Source organism: Geotrypetes seraphini, chromosome 8 (genome assembly GCF_902459505.1).
Source record: "Geotrypetes seraphini chromosome 8, aGeoSer1.1, whole genome shotgun sequence".
Taxonomy (NCBI): domain Eukaryota; kingdom Metazoa; phylum Chordata; class Amphibia; order Gymnophiona; family Dermophiidae; genus Geotrypetes; species Geotrypetes seraphini.
Genome location: NC_047091.1, coordinates 165,927,347 through 165,940,509, shown reverse-complemented (window position 1 = coordinate 165,940,509; position 13,163 = coordinate 165,927,347). Strand labels below are relative to the sequence as shown.

The window sequence follows — 13,163 nt, the reverse complement described above, 5'->3', positions numbered from 1 at the left end:
CTGTTGATGACAAGAAAGGTCAAGATTCAGCCCTTAACTGCATAATATAACTGCTTAAATTGGGCCTCATAAATAGCAGTTCTATCTTTAAGCAATTCAGCTTATGCAGGCAAGGGCTGAATATGGCACTTAGTAGCCAACTTAGAACTGGATATTCAATGCCAGTGCCCAGACATGGCTCAGAACTGAACATCCAGAAATACATTTGATGGTGGTAAGCATTTTATGTTTGCCACCAGCTGAATATTAGCCGAATATAGTTTAAAAACTGTCCCTGTTGTCATTTTACTCCTGCTCTGCTGCACTCGTAACCATCAGCAAACTGCTTGTTTGTACCTGAAGTCTAGAGGACTGGGGGTGGGGGGTACTGTACTCATCTCTCTGGTGTTTAAAACCATCTCAAATGGCATAAAGTTAAGTTTTGGAGCTTGGCTCCTAATTGGCTGCTTTTGTATATGCAGTTTTGCAAAACCCATACTTACACATGCAAAGCCTCGAGTAATGCTGTTGCTATTTTCAATATGTTATTTTCAATAAAACAGCTGGCCCCACTGTAAGTGCCACTAAGCATATAAATTTTTCCCCCGCAGCCACATATGCATTTTATAGAAGGCTCTGAATTCAGTGAGCTTTTTGAGAAATACAGTGCAAACAATGCACGTCCAGTCTTGGATGTCTCTTTTCCATCCTAGGTGGCCTATACAAAACTGGCTTTTCGGGGCTGATATTCAGCCAGCCGCGTACTTAAAGCCCACCACCGGAACTGATCCCCAATTTTCAATACCAGGCCATTTACAGTAACCAGCTTTGAACATCTGGATGTTGATATTCAGTGTTAACCAGCCATCAGCTAGCATAAAGATGGGACTGCTATTTATGAGGTCCCTATCTGTGCACTAACCTTGGCTGGTTACTACTGAAAATCAGGGTCTATATTGGACCGATCATCAGAACACTCCTATGATTGCCATTCAGCATGTCTGCACTAATCGGTAATTTTCAATTGAGATAACCAGTTATCTCCCACTGAAAAACAAGCTGCAAAAAACAGGTTAACCAGTCTGTGGCCTTGCCGACTGGCTAACTCGTTCTGAATATTGAGGGGTTAATGTCTTAAGAACACATATACTGACCTTGGGCTCATGATCATAATCCATACTGTTAAGGATGCAGCGGCATAACTTTTCAAACCTCTGTAGAGAGAGAAAAAATATAAAATCAATTCAGCAACTCTACAAAAAATACAGCCACGCCTCCTGTGTCCTCAACCACTGTCCAGCATATCTCCTTACCACCTCCAGTATAAAATTCCGTACTCTACTTCTGCAATGGATACAAACAACACTCAAAGATGGCTTTTTCCCTACTGACTTCAGCGAAATTATCATCACCCCAATTCAAAAAGACCCAAAAGGACCAACAGACCAACCATCCAACTTCAGACCCATTGCCTCTATACCGCTATATGTCAAAATTACAGAAGGCCTAGTAGCCAAACTCCTCACAAACTATCTAGATGACCATAATCTACTCCACCCCATGCAATCAGGATTCAGAACTAACTTCAGCACAGAGACACTCCTGGGCTCCCTTATGGACACAGCCAGACAACACCTCAGCACAGGAAAAAAAATGCTTCTCATACAACTGGACCTAACTGCAGCATTCGACCTAGTTGATCATAACATCCTTCTCCAAATCTTGGATGCAATAGGTATCTCAGATACAGTATATTCTTGGTTTGAAGGCTTCCTAAAATCCAGAACCTACAGAGTAAAATCAAACAAAGAAAAATCAGATCCCTGGTCAAACCCTTGCGGCGTACCACAGGGATCCCCATTATCCCTACTCTCTTCAACCTATACACTGCCTCTCTCGGGGCATACCTGGATAACATAGGCATTACCACCTATAGTTATGCGGATGACATCACCATCATCATACCATATGACCAGCCAAAGACCACCATGACAAACATAATACACCAAACAATAGAAACAGTTACAACCTGGATGAAAGAACACAAACTAAAACTCAACCCAGATAAAACCAAATTCATCCTCCTCGAAAATGACAAAGTCCCAACCATAACCAATTTAGAACTTAACTCAATCAACTACCCAATCCAAACCACCATAAAACTACTAGGAGTGACAATAGACAGATGCTGCACTATGCAACTGCAAATAAATAAAACCATACAGAAATCCTTTGCAATAATGAGAAACCTGAGACAAGTCCGGAAATTCTTTGAAAGATCACAATTCCAGCTCATAGTGCAATCCCTAATCCTAGGATTGCTAGACTACTGCAACATCCTCTACCTCCCCTGCCCTGCCACGATGACCAAGCAACTACAAACAATCCAAAATACTGCTCTGAGACTCATCTACTCACTGAGGAAACATGATCATATCACAGAAGCCTACATCAACTCACACTGGCTACCAATCCAAGAAAGAATACTATTTAAATTCTACTGCATGATATTCAAAACCCTAAATGGAAACAGCCCAGCCTACCTAAACAATCGCCTCATCCAAGCAACCTCAACCAGACATAGAAAAACGCACTCCCCTTTCACACCTCCCCCGATCATGGAAGTAAAACGGTCAAAACAATACGACGGCCTCCTAGCCACTCAAGCTGCAAGAATGGATAACCAAATCTCCAACCTACTGTTAACCACCCCAGACTACAAGATTTTCAGAAAACAAATAAAAACTATACTCTTCAAGAAAGCCCTGAAACAGTCCTAACCACACCCACTCTTAAAACCTCTTACTCTTAACAACACTTTTACCTATCAAATGCTCTCTAAAACCCATAATCTCACCATATTCTTACCTCCTAAAGACCTCCAATTCCCTTTGGTAACTCTTTATCCAATGTTTATTACCTTAAAAAATTCAATGTCATCGCTTATTCAACTCCTTTTAATTTGTATGTAATTCCTGTTTTTTTAGTTGGAATGTAATCCGCCTTGAACCGCAAGGTAATGGCGGAATAGAAATCACTAATGTAATGTAATGTAATGATAAGTTTTATCTTTATCCATTTAAGTAGGACTACATAAATGGCTTTCGTAATTTAAATGAATGTGTTTTCCAGTTAGGTTTAGGCCCATATTTCTAGCTAGTCTCATTTAGGTGGTCTTGTACTATCAGGAAACTCTGGGACAGCTAATGCATACTAGACAGGGTTGATGATGTTGTTCTTGATGTCTATATCTTGTATTTGGACGTTTTTACATTTCTGATGTAGACTTTGTATTGTATCTGGTTGTGACCTTTTTCACTTTCAATAAAAATATGTAAAAAAAAAAAAAAATGATCGCCTCAGATAGAAGGTGAAGCTGAAATTCTGCTTAAAGATATCTGGAAAACTCATCCAGATATCTTTCAATAGTGATGCTTCTAAGGCACAGCTAGACACAGCAATGACCTGAAGATGATGCAGAATGCAGGGGAATAAGTATAACCCATTACTTTCTCACAGACTATGATGCTTAGATATCTAAGCATCTTTACCAACATCTGGCACGGAAGACATAAATCTTTCTGTATACTGGAGCATCAGATAAAGGAAAGAAAGAAATCAAGCTTTCCACCTAACTGCTGGTGCAACTGTCTCATCCGAAGCCCTCAGGTTACAGGATCACTGCCTTACTTGTACCGCAACAGCCAGAGCAAAGGAACTGTACTAACAATTTGCATTAATTCTTTCATCCACACACAAATGGCCTCAAATTATAGCCACTGGGTTGCAAGAGTGAACATCCAGACTAGAGAATGACACGGGGAAAAAATCTGTCCCCGTCACTGCACCGTCTCCGGCCCACCATCCTCTGTACCGCCCCGTCACCGCCGTTCCCTTCACCGCCCCGTCACCGCCACTGCCATCCCATTCACCGCCCCGTCACCGTCCCCGCAGCATCCATATAAGCCTTAGTACTGCAATATTTAGCTTATTCCTTTCTTATAAATCAAATTTCCTGCTGCTGAACTAGAGAAAGAGATGTTCAGCTGGCAGGGCTTTGTTTATAAATTTTTATCAACACAACTAATATACTACTTTATCCTAAAGCAAAAAATAAATAAATAAATAGAATTTTTTTTTTCCTACCTTTGTTGTCTGGTTTCTGCTTTCCACATCTTCTCATTCAATTCCTTCCATCCACTGTGTGTTTTCTCTCTGCGTCTTCCATTTGCTGTTACTGTGCCTCTCCCTTCACCCCCTCCCACAATTGGTCTAGCACCCATCTTCTTCCCTCCGCTCCCCCATAGTCTGGCATCTGTCTTCTTCCCTTCCAGCGTCTTCTCCCCACTCTGCCTTCCACATTTCCAAGGAAGAGAAACTTTTCCCTTTCACCCCCTCCTTCCTTGTGTGAGCCGGAACACGCGGTCCCCGCAGCCCCCACCCGCACGCCGGCTCGATCGTTTAACCAGCTTCCTCTCTCCAGCTCTCAGTTTGACGGCTTTCTTTTTCGGTGACCGGCACGCTTTCAAAGAGCCGCGCATGTACGGCTGCTCAAAATTCAATCTTCTGCTCTGCTGCAACTTCCTGTTTCCGGTTGGGTCAGAGCAGAAGATTGAATACTGAGCAGCCGCGCATGCGCGGCTCTTTTGAAAGCGTTCCGGTCGCCGAAAAAGAAAGCCGGCAAACTAAGGTGAGGTGGAGAGAGGAAGCTGGTTAAACGATCGAGCCGGCGTGCGGGTGGGCGGGTGGGGGCTGCGGGTACCGCACGATCCTTTATGCCTCACTGCGGTGACAAGATCATTCACCGCTCCACGGGGCGGTGATGGCCTTGTCCCTGTCCCCGCAGAGGCTGCTAATTTTCATTCCCCATTTTTGGTGGGTTACCCGCGGCTAAACGCGGTAGCCGCGGGTAAACCGCCACCGTGTCATTCTCTAATCCAGACCCAGAAGGATCTAATCAGCTGCATTCATATTCTGTATGCCTATATGGACACACACATTTTGTGCAGTTCTGATTTTTGAACATGCAAAGTCCTACCATATCAAGGGAATAATTTTGTAGTTATTTTTGTGCATATGTGGAACTTTATGTGCATAAAAGGGGCAATTCTATAACTTGGTACGTGCTGAGTACCAGTTCTGTAACAGCACCTGTTCACCAAGATGTCATTACAGAGTACTAGCATAAATCCAAATTGTAGACCATTCATACCAGGCAGGCATACATGGGAAGCGTGGAACTTATAGAATTACGTGGGCAAGATGGAGTCATGCAGGGATGGACTCAGTAAATTAAGCCCAGTGCTGTTCTATAAGGGTGCCCCTCATATTATACTGTTGGTTGCCAAATCCTGCACCCAAATTGGTGTCACAGGACTTATACCAACTGAAACCAGATTAAAATCTTGGCATGCAAGTTGGCCATACATCTATGGCATTCTATAATTCTGCATGGAATTTTCCAAAATGCCCCTGACCTGCCCAGACCCCTCCCATGGGAACGCCCCCTTTGCAGTTTGGCACAGATACACTTAGGCACTATCCTATAACTGGGTGTGCATTACAGAGAATGACACAGGGACAGAGTCAGACTTTGTCCTTGTGGCATTCTCTAAAAACCTGAGACTAGTATCAATATATAAAAACCTAACACATCTTAGACAATTGACGACTGAATTCAATGATTTAAAAAAACTGCTTTTGGATTTCAATGAACTACTGTTAAATGACATCATTTGTGTCTTGTTTGCCATCTCCAACATCCTTCCATTATGTGCTCAGCTGCTCAAGCATCTTACTGAAACAGATTCATCCTTCATTGATTGTATCAAGGAACATTTCTATTTAATAGACACTTATTTTCCTGTTCATCCACTACATGGTTTAGGTTCTCTTCTACACCCATGTCTGAAAGAAAATCCAATTACCTTCCCAGTTGATGTAAAAACATCAGCAACTGAATCTTTGGGAAGGTTGTACTGAAACCAGATAGAAATGGAAGACTATCTGTGATTTATAAATAGTCGTACAAATATTGTCCCTTTTTATACTTTAATAAAAAAGATTTAAATATAAAATCATAAGTGTTCAAGGCTTGTGTAAATGAGGACAGAGTCCGCGGGGATGGGGTGGGGATGGAGCCAAACTTTGACCCTGTGCCATTCTCTAGTTACACTCTGTGCTGATCTGCCATTACAGCCTTGTTTCAGTGCCTTACGTCTGTTGTAATGTGTTTTTGTGCTGAAATTTGGGCATGTAATTAGCACCTAACTTTAGATGCTATTTATAGAATTTCCCCAGTACTACCGTGTTTCCCAAAAAATAAGCCCTAGCATGATTTTCGGGGTAGGTCCCAATATAAGCCCTACCCCAAAAATAAGCCCTAGGTAAGATCCATGACACTAGTGCTACCAATCATCTTTCCCTTCCTGTCCTCCACCCCACCTCCAAAAACAGTGGCAGGGGCCCAATTACTTGTGCAGACAGCTGGAAGGCACAGCTCGGGTGAGGATGAATGAGGTGGAGAGACTGGCTGCAGACAAGCCAGAAGCCGATAGTGACTGCCGTCAGCCCCAGCTCGACATCAAAAAGCAGCGGCGGCAGTAGTAGCGAGGGCTACTTGGGCAGCGCCAAAAAGAGCCACGGTAGCCCCCAACTTGCTCGTCATGTTCCAGCGGGGAGCAGAAAGCGAGAGCACCAGCAGTGGGTGGCGGAGGTGGAGCAGAAAGTGAGAGCACCGTCAATGGGCGGCGGAGACCCCTCTGCGGACAGCAGGCTCCGGCAATCCAAGGCCTGGTACTCAAGAACTTTGCTGCCGTGGCCGAGCATGTGGCCCTGCACGGGCACAACGCCAGAATGGCCATGTCCAAGGGCAGCTCAAGCCGGTGCAGCTGTGATGATAACAGTCTACATGAGGAGGAACTCAGCAAGCAGCTGGACATCGGTAGTCAAGCATAAGGCTTTGGAGGAGGCAGCGCCAATTTCAGGAGGAAGGGTTGGTGAGGTACCCATGTTTCACCGAAAATAAGCCCTAGTGTGTTTTGGGGAGTACAAATTAATATAAGATCCTGTCTTATTTTCTGGGAAACATGGTATATACATTCCCTTGTTTCCATTCACTTACAGAATAGTACCTAGTGTGCTTATGTGCTTACCTGCCAATTTTGATGCCCATCACTCTAGGCCAGGTTATAGACTTGTGTTAAGAAGAACAAAGGCATGCATATGTACACCTTTATTGTACATATTGTAGGGGCATGGTCTGGGCAGTACATGTTGATTATGAAATGCCTTAATTTATACACAAACTTCAGTAATCATCCGGATATTTATACCTGCTCTCAACAGGAATAAAGTCTGTGGGCACAATGCAAGTGCAATCTCTGCACACCATGCACTAGCATTTTATAAAGGCTCTTATTTTTCTTTATAAAATACAAGCAAAAACGGCCCCCTCCTGTTCACTTAACCTAGCTCCCCTATTATACAATCACCCTCCATATGGGCAGAAGGAATGGGAACGCTGATGGTGCTAGGTAGAAGATATAAGCAGATAAGTAAAAGTCAGATGTAGTGCTAGATCAGTGTCTCTCAAACTTTATTTTAACTCCAGCACACTAAACAGAGCAAATGTTTTTTTTGTGGCACATTATTCCCCCCCTTTTATGAAGCTGCATTAGGATTTACCCACGATAGGGTTTTTTTTAAATAGCCAGCCGTGGCTGTAAAAGTTCCAGTGCTCATAGGAATTCTATGAGCATTGGAGCTTTTACTGCCACGGCCGGTGATTAAAAAAAACCCTAACGTGCCTTCAAAAAGGGATGGGGGGGGGGGGTATAATTGAAATTATATAATTGCAAAACCAACAAAAAATTGAGTTTATTTATTTAAAGTTCATTAAGCTATGTATGGGTAATTTTAATACTGGTGAAACTAAAGTAGATAGAATAGAATTGCTAATCAATGCGATGGATGTGCTTGTTTTTGAGTGCAAATTAATTCAAAACACGGCTCGATAATCGACAGGCAAACATGCATTTCCTCATCCACCATTTGCAGTTGTTCTCTTTTTTTCGACTTAATTTCTGTCAGGGCTGAAAATCCAAGTTCGCAAAGACAAGCAACAATAACAAAGCCTTGATTGCTTTGTTGCTCAAGTTAGGATAACTACTGCATAAAAATAAAAATACTTGCTGTTAAGTTTTCAAGGACCAATCAAAGAACGAAGCTTGTCTGGCGATTGCATCCTTATGCACACAGACGCTCATAACATTGAAATTCTTGCGTATGTGATGTACATGTCATCTAGTCTAATGTATACTTATGAAGAGAATTTTTAAAAATAAAGTAAAATTCTGGAATCTCTCGTGGCATACCCGGAATCTCTTTGGGGCACACCACTGAGCCGTGGCCCACAGTTTGAGAGACACCGCTAGACCCTCCACCACTACCAGAGAAAGGATGCTGTGCCGGTGCTGCCACTTTTTAAGGAGGCAGCGCCAATTTCAGTTTTCATATAGGGTTCCAGTTATCCTAGAGACCACATGATTGCTTACCCGTCTGTCCTGCTGAATGTTAAATATAAACAGCAGCCTTCTGGAGATTTTGAAGACAGAAAGTGCTGTTCTTTTGGAAGAACCAGATTCACCCAGGTCGACAAAGTCATCTACCTCCCTCCTGAACATAAACAGAACAAGCAATCATAAACTGAATAGCTTCAACACTGACAGCAGAATCTGGCAAGGGCTAAATTACAACGTCTCTTTATGATGCTTATAAAATGCTTAGAAGATTTTTCATACCATATATAAACCCTCCCCCCCCAAAAAAAAAAAAGAGTGAAAGATTGCTTCTCTGCTTACATTGAAGTCCTCGTGGTGTCCTTTATTCTCCTCTTGTGGCTGATGCTGTGGAAGGAGAAGCAGAGTCCCTCACTCAGGGGTTTGGGGTAGGTAACTCTCTTAGCCAACACTGACTGCATCACTGTTGGACCATTGGTCTGACCCAGTTTGGCTGCTGTTATGTTCAGGGGTCAGAGCTGACAGGCCTTGAGCTCAAAACCTCTGCATCAGCTGACGAGCATCTGCATTCATTCATTTATTTATTCAATTTTCTTTATCATTCTCCCAGGAGAGCACAGAACGGTTTTACATGAATTTATTCAGGTACTCAAGCATTCTTCCCTGTCTGTTCCGACGGGCTCACAATCTATCTAAAGTACCTGGGGCAATGGAGGGATTAAGTAACTTGCCCAGGGTCACAAGCAGCAGTGTGAGTTTGAACCCACAACCCCAGGGTGCTGAGACTCCAGCTTTAACCACTGCACCACACTCTCCCTGCATGTGTTCATTGCCTGCCAGCTCCCACTCCTTAAGAACAGCCGTACTGGCTCCATCCAGCCTAGTCTCCTGTTTCCAACAGTGGATAATTCAGGTCAGCATACCTGGCAGAAACGTCCTGTTTCAGCATGGACAGGAGTTGGCATGTCTTGAGTACGTACAGATGCTCAAGGCCTCTGCACCAGCTGACCACAATGCAGTCCGCATTAGCTGGAAGAGTTACCCACGCTGCGCTGGTGATCCAGGATTGCCATTGAGTGAACCGCATAGACTCATTCCCATAGCATCAGCTGTGGGAGGAAAGTAAAGGCAAAAATGCTACATATGACATGGGGGGAGGGAGGGAGGAGGGAATGTGAAGGGGAGAAAAGGAATTCCCCTCCCCAATTTATACTTGAATTAATAGTTCCCTTTTTTTAGGGGATGGGGTACTGTTATCTCATTTTATACTTGGATAAGTTTATATCTAAGTATATACATATATAATTAACTTGAGACCAAAAATGGGTGGGCTGTTTTCAGTGCAGTACTCATGAACAGTTTAAGTGAGGGCCGAGATAAACTGAAACTTGTTAACAACATAGTGGGTATAAGCTATATTATAGATGATACCTGACTCCACAGCGTTTACTGCATATATATGGTCACTCCTCCGGGCTTTGTTGGAGAGTGTGGCCACTTGGGAGACTTTTGGCATATATGGTGAACTTGCCCCTTAGTGAAAGAATTTTGGAATATGGTGGGTCAACGTTTAGTAAAAATCACTGGCAAACATTGCCCTTTGCTGACATAGTGTTGTCTTCTGAATGTGGCTGTACCTAACTTCTCGACTCAGGAACATCGACTAGCAATATTTGTATTTACTGTTGCACGTTTGGGACTGGCCACTTGCTGGTGATCACCTAAATTACCAGGGCTGCTTTGTCTGCTTCGAAGGCTGGATTATATACAATTAATGTGTAAACTGATTGCTATAGACGGCAGACACTGCTCCCTGATCATAAGATTTGAAATTCCTATGATATTTGGACAGCTAACAATAGAAGATTTTAATTGTGTACCCTGTAGTTTACTGCTGTTATGTACTGTACCACAATTTGATAACAGGTGGGGATGGGAGGGAGGGACTAAGTTACTTGTATGCTCATATGTTGAAGCTGTTTTTTTTTGTAGCTGTATTTTTGAATATTCAATAAAGCATTTACAAAAAAAAAAAACAACCAACAGAGGATGCGACTGTGTTGGGCAGGGTTTCCATTTACTCATGGCCTAACCATATATACACCTCCTTGCATTTCTGCATGCTGTTATGGAGTAGGGCTTAGATGCCCTGCTGGCACTCTTGCAGGTAAGTGTGCATAAGTGCCAGTATGCTATACATTTACATGTGCAAGAGATGTATAAATGCAAACGCCCAGTTGTCCAATCACCCTTCATAAATGCAAAACCCTCCACAATCCCATCCCTAGAAAGGTCTTCATACAACCTGGGTACAGTTATGCTTATACAAGCTGAATGCACATAATTTACATACACATCATGTGGATAGTTTTATAACAGGGCACTCTAACAATTTCCAAAAATGCACCTATTATTATCAAAGTCACATAGAAAATTATCGAGGTAAAAACCTAATCTTTCTTTCTGGTAGATGTGTCTAGCCTTGTATTTGAACCTGCAACTTGCTTACAGAAAACTGTCAATCATGTTCTCAACTCCACCTCCTTCCCAGGGAGCTGCTCCTGCCCCCTTAGTTTGTACAAAAGCAGTCAAGCAGCACTGTATTGAAAGACATAACTGGAGAAGGGAGGAATTCCCAAAGGTACAATTCTGTTTTGCTCTGTAACAAACATTAGCAATAAACATTAAAACATACAAACAGCTGCTATAAAAACAAATGCAAAAATGTGTAGAAGGTGGAGCTGAGAACATAATTGACAATTTTCTGTAAGCAACTTGAAGGTTCAAATACAAGACTCTACGGTTCAGGACCACTAGACACATCTACAAGAAAGAAAGAAAGATTAGGTTTTCACTTCGATAATTTTCTCTTTTTTCAAGGCCTGCATTTATATAGGTACTTTTTGATGCCTAACACCACTTCCGGCAATAGCCATGTCTATAGTGGCATTAGGCATGATTCTGACACAGATTTTTTTAGGCACCAAAAGGCACCTTGAAATTTGTTTTAAAAAGTTATTTAAATAGTGTTTTTCACTGAGCTTGGGTGTTTACCAGCGCCTAAAATATCGGCACCGTTTAGAGAATCCGGGCCTTTGTGTGCAAGTTGTCAATCTTGACGCCCAATGTGTGCAGTATAGCTTATATTCACAATAAAGAACGCCAGTAAAACTTTTGATGTCATTGCTCTTACTACCTCCTGTGTGGGGGTTTGTTTTTTTTGTTTTTTTAAGATTAACTTCCATTTCGTGTTCTATGTTTGTTTGTTTTCTCTCCCCCACTCTTGTATATTGTACACTGCTTTGATGTCCTGGATATTAATTGTTTTCAAATAAATAAATAAATAGTTTTTCTCATTGCACTTTCACAAGCATCTATTTTTGTTACGTGTCCACATGGATTTTGTATAAATGGATCGTTAGCAAAATGACTTACAGGTTTGTGCTGCTACATAGCCTTATACCAGTATATTTTCAAGATCACCTCCTATTGGATGACACACGTACCCCTGAGGCAGGCTTTTAAGAAACACAGACAGGGTTGGGTCTGATTTATAAATTCCAAGAGACTTTTTATACTTTTATATTCTGATTTGTGAATTCTAGCAGACTTTTAAAACTTTTACACTAAAAGATTTATATTGAAACTATTATACCACTTTCTTTGTTTATGATTGTTCCCTGTGGGGGTTTGTTTGTTTAACATTGATAGTATTGATATGCAGAGGGGACTTTAGGCTGTGCCTGGTTTCTAAAAACCCCATCCTAATGCATTATAGGAATTGCAACACCTATTTTAATATGTAGAGCATAAACACTCCATTGCTTTTGGGATACAAATTCAAAATCAGCCAAAGTCTGCCAACTCTGTGCATACTTAAGGGATAATTTGTTTCAAAAGAATGAAATGAGACCCACCTGATCGCTATCTGAAGCTGACATCTGCTAAGAAAGCGCCTAATCAAAGCCTGGATCTGAATGGCTGCTCGTTCTCTCTCTTTCAGCTCCTTCCTCTCTTCACGAGCTTGACGAGCTTTGTCAAGGAACTGGGCTTTTGATACCTGGGTTGCACTGAACATTTTTGTAACCTGAAAATTAAAAATTACACAGAAAACAGCAAATATTTAACTGCTCTTGTAGGCAAAGAGAATAGGATCTAAAACTACAAGCCATAGTTTGATATATATATATATTGCTCACATTCCAAACAGAGCTCTTTTTTTCACTCACAGAATGCACTTTTAAACACCTTTGGGACTCGAACTTATAAGTGAAATCAATTTAGACTGTATGGTTCAAATTACTAAAGTGATCCATGTGATAATGAAGAGTACAATATATATATATATTTTTTTTTTAAACCCCGCTGTTGCTAATTTTAGGCTCCAAACGTGTGCCCTATTTGCAGAGCCGGTGTTAGGGGAGGAAGGCAAACAGGACAATTGCCCTCAGCCCCATAGCCCGGCATCTCCATTCTTTGCCCTAGCAGACCCCAACGTCTCTTTCCCCTTCCCCCTCACCTTCCGGCCTACGACAACCATTTCCTGACAGCGACTCCGATTGGCTGCCTCCGAGCGTTCTCTCTGCTACGTCAAAGGGGCCGGGAAGTGGTAGAGAAAACGCTTCGAGGCAGCCAATCGGAGTCGCTGCCACAGGATATGGTTAT

At 42.2% G+C, this 13,163-nt stretch overlaps 1 protein-coding gene across 4 annotated transcripts in view; it reads right to left on the bottom strand.

The window, feature by feature from the left end:
• Nucleotides 1–13,124, bottom strand: part of UBE3B (ubiquitin protein ligase E3B) — a 122,174-nt gene extending 109,050 nt beyond the window's left edge. Inside the window, exons 1-4 of one of the 4 annotated variants that reach the window (XM_033955671.1) lie at nt 13,018–13,124; nt 12,416–12,585; nt 8,535–8,655; nt 1,134–1,193 (exon numbers count right to left, since the gene is read on the bottom strand). In XM_033955671.1, coding sequence (XP_033811562.1) covers nt 1,134–1,193; nt 8,535–8,655; nt 12,416–12,585; nt 13,018–13,038 — 372 coding nt within the window. In that variant the 5' untranslated portion in view covers nt 13,039–13,124. Of the gene's footprint in view, nt 1–1,133; nt 1,194–8,534; nt 8,656–12,415; nt 12,586–12,697; nt 12,995–13,017 lie in introns of those variants that run through there. The other 3 variants (XM_033955672.1, XM_033955673.1, XM_033955674.1) reach the window with 3 other exon arrangements.
• Nucleotides 13,125–13,163: the final 39 nt, after the last annotated feature.